Below are 3,741 nucleotides of genomic sequence, written 5' to 3'. Positions count from 1 at the left end.
TGAGGTTAAGGTCAGACTTTTCCAGCAAGAAGAACGGCAAGGAATGTCTGAGAGTGCCTTTTTCGCACTACGATAAGTTCAGCAATAATTTTGCCGCGAACACTTTATTTATTCACAATACCTCACTTTACCAGGTTGCCAGGCCAAGTTGGAACAACCTCATCTTTAGTGACTTCAAATCTCGTGGGTTTGCTACTTTTCTCGCTTAATATTATCACGGAAGAAGCGACACAAAGCCGCTCACTAGCCATTTGGCTAGCCTCAAATGATGTTCAAATTGATCATTGTTACGCCAATCTGTGGTTTGTTACGTGCGCGCAGGGACGAGAGGTGAAGTGGCTGCATCGTCAACAGACACTAACAACAGCGTTTATTCTGAGAGACCATTAAAGGTTGGAGGCTTCAAACTCTATGCCCAGGGCACGATTTTATCATTTCTATAGTTATCAAGTTCAATCCTGAGGTCTATTGATAGCACTGAGCTTTTGTATGGCTATTCTCGTCGCGCTTCTACTGTATGAATTAAGAACACTACTATGATGAGAGCTACAAGGCCGCCCAGCAGGTGCTGTTGTATAGCGTGTTCTATTCTATTCTTTTCTCCGAAATCTGGCGCGATTCAACGACGGACTGGAAGTCTACACGTTCAGTAAGCGAGGTGTTGGTTAGAGCCTGAGTACTAACAACCAGACGCTCCACCGTGGTCATCAGGTGCAGCAAATGGCCCCTGTAGCACAGACTCCACCGCCTTCAGACAGCACGTGGAAGCAAATACCTGTGGAAACGTGGCTGTAACAAAAACATCACAGATTAGCAAGCAGCAAGTGGGCTACGCCGCCATTGACTGCATATGCCATCTACCCCAATACACACGAGCCTCTTATTCTCAGCATCCTCCCTACTATCAGAAGATGTTGCTTCAGAATATCGTTGCCAGAGAGGCTACAGATAAGAAGAAATTACCCAACAGGCTACACAGAAAGGATAAGCACCTGAGTTGCGATACAGTATACTGTCTCATCAGACGCTGAAACCCGAGGCCCTTCTTCAAAAGAGCTTCCTCGCGGTGGAATTATAAAGCCTTTTTGACAGTGGAGATCTTATGTTCGCTTTACAGAACTTGGTGGCATTTCTAGTTAAGACTTGTGGCTGAGAGCTGACTCCGGCAGACAGAACTTAGTGGCTGAATCACGACCCAAGGTCTTCCCCCTGCCTACTACAAATCTAGTTCATATTCCAGAACCTTTTCAGTCAGCTGCAAGTTGCCAATAGGAAACAATCCTGTAACCCTGTTCCGGGCTAATGGTTCAGAGTCCTTGTCTCTGACATCACTCCTGCAGTGCCGTTGCTGCATGGTGGCTTTCGGACACCCCGATGTTCCCTGCAAATATCAAAGTCTGAGGGAAGAATAACAACGCCAAGCTCTGCAATTGCATCTTAAGGCTGAATCCTTTGTCTTCTCCTAACTTTTATACACACTAGAGATGGACGAAGGGGAATCTTCAGGGATTAGAGTGCAGAGTGTTTTAAACATCCTTGCCTGTCCTTTGTTCACCCTTGCATTACTCAGAATAGGATCATGTAGACGAAATCGTAGAGACATGATGGAGAATGATATATCACTCTCTTCCCTTATTTAACGCTGGCTTTCGCCCGATACTGAAGCCAGTGCATTACTTACATCAATTACCTACATTCCACCACCTTTTTGCCAACTCTCAACTGCTGAAGTCTTTCCCTCTTTGCAGTCAAACACAACATCATGTGCAAGTTCAATCCCGGGACTCTCTGCGGGCGCACCCAGAACTACTACATAATGAACCACCGCAGACCTTTGTATCTCTGTCCTCAGACTGAACAGCAAATTCTCCAGGTTGTAAAGGAGAAGCCCACTATCTCAAAGCAGGAGATAGCCAAAGAATGCGGCTTTGACTTTGACTGCTATTGGGGTATGAAGTTTGAATATGCCCTCAAGAAGCTCTTCTCAAAGAATAGGGCTACGGACTCAGAGTTGCTCACTGGTATGTTCTCTTATTAACGAATGCGTTATTTAATGCGATGCTGATGAGTCTAGTGGAATTGAAGGTTGTTTGCATGGGCAATCACTCCGCAAAGAGGTTATACAGATATAAGCAAGAACATCAAAATATCAACAAGTGAGAGTCAAAAACCAAGTTTGAAACTGAGTTTACTGTCCTCTAGATAGTTAGAGTTTCACATTGGATAGTCCTGGCCAGTATTGAATACCTTGCTTCTGTCCCATCTCAATCAAGTATATCCAGTATCATCCAATAACCCATTCCCTCAGACCTTCACGTAGACATGTCGGAGCGATTCTATGGGTTACATCGATTGATCCTTCACTCATACCAACCACTATCGACCATCCGTGATGGTAGACTTGTGATGCTTCGCAACGACAGTTACACTCATGGTAGCAAGTCAATTGCAGCAGAGCGAGAAGCAAAGGAAGATGGTTTGGACCTCGTTCCGCATATCAAAGCTCACAACAAGCTCCGTGACTCCTGTATACTTTACTATGATTGAATTGAGCAAGAAGTTGTAGTGGCCAGAGCTCGGCAGGATGGAGAGAGCAACAGTTCAGAGGCTTGACAGTGATCCTGTCAGTCACGCGCTAGGCGATAACTCTAAGGTTAGTAGGCTATCGTGGAGACTGCCTCATCCAAGACATGAGATCGTGATCTGGCCATTATGACCTTGATCGCTTCTTGATTCACCCTTTTCTCTCGCGCTCCTTGATATTAAACTCCTTGATAATATATGGGGTGATCTTGTAGATTTTCGCTATCGATTCCCAGGTGAATTCCGTCTCGCGAAATCTAACCCACTAGACGACAAATTCAATCCTGCGGCCTGCCTTACGCCTAAAGCAAAGAATTCTAAAGACATAGTACCAGTCGAAGTGGGTAGCCTTATCGCGACCGCCATAGGCATCCTAGTTCGTGTAGAAAAGCTCAGGGTAGTGTTACTGAAGACTATGCTCGGTCTTCCTGGTGGTGGCACCGCCTATCCCCTCTTCGATGAAACCCACGGTCTGATCATCCACACAGATCATGGGATGCTCGATGCGATTGATCGGGCTGGATTTTGGCAATGCCTGTTGCACGTTGGTTAGTGGGTGTGTGACGGCTGAGAAGGTCGATGTACTCACGGTCTGCTCGAGATGAGGAAGCGTTTCCTGCAGGACCCGCAGAACATCTTGGGGCCTCAGTGCGAGAGGTGTTAGGATAAAGGATGCCGAAGGTGATATCGGACCTACCGTTTTCTTTTTCTTTTGGTGCGTCCATATTGGAGAGCTTCGTCATGGACCTCCGAGACAGAGATAAGATTGAGATGTGGGACAAAATTTCGCGAGGAAAGGTTAAGATTGAAGAAAAGCTTGAATGAAAGTAAGGATCCGGGCTGATGTAGCCGTGAGTACGCGAGGATTATGGAAGTGAACTGTTGGTGCTGCTTACCTTAGTTGCCAACGTAGTTATGGCCGCCAAACAGGAAGTCAACAGCGTCGATTTTGTTATTGTTTGCCTCAGGAATCGCCTTTATGTTTCCAATTATCTCTGTTAAAGCTCATAGCCATCGTTACTCTCAGAGCGATTGCCTCTCCGTCGCCGGAACATGTCACCAAATGAAACTTGTCTATAGCCGCTTTTATGAAATTATCGTTAAATTTGCGATAAATGGTTTTATTAAGACTATCGATTCTTTTTTTTTTTTTTTTTT

General features: G+C 45.5%; 2 protein-coding genes across 2 annotated transcripts; one reads left to right on the top strand and one right to left on the bottom strand.

Moving 5' to 3' along the window:
• Positions 1-1,762: 1,762 nt before the first annotated feature.
• FTJAE_14082 (uncharacterized protein) lies at positions 1,763-2,547 on the top strand (the record flags this gene model as incomplete). The annotated part of the gene is made up of 2 exons (XM_037347285.1): positions 1,763-2,021; positions 2,309-2,547. The coding sequence occupies 2 exons, from the start codon at positions 1,763-1,765 to the stop codon at positions 2,545-2,547; spliced, it is 498 nt and encodes a 165-aa protein (XP_037198904.1).
• Positions 2,548-2,986: 439 nt separating this feature from the next.
• Positions 2,987-3,308, bottom strand: FTJAE_14081 (uncharacterized protein; the record flags this gene model as incomplete). Its single annotated transcript, XM_037347284.1, has 3 exons — positions 2,987-3,118; positions 3,173-3,219; positions 3,281-3,308. 3 exons carry the CDS (start codon positions 3,306-3,308, stop codon positions 2,987-2,989), a joined length of 207 nt encoding a protein of 68 aa, XP_037198903.1.
• Between the last annotated feature and the right edge of the window lie 433 nt (positions 3,309-3,741).

The sequence above is a fragment of the Fusarium tjaetaba genome (assembly GCF_013396195.1).
Source record: "Fusarium tjaetaba strain NRRL 66243 chromosome Unknown NRRL66243_c0000540, whole genome shotgun sequence".
Taxonomy (NCBI): domain Eukaryota; kingdom Fungi; phylum Ascomycota; class Sordariomycetes; order Hypocreales; family Nectriaceae; genus Fusarium; species Fusarium tjaetaba.
Note: the sequence above shows the minus strand (reverse complement) of the source record. Positions and strands in the feature narration are given on the sequence as shown.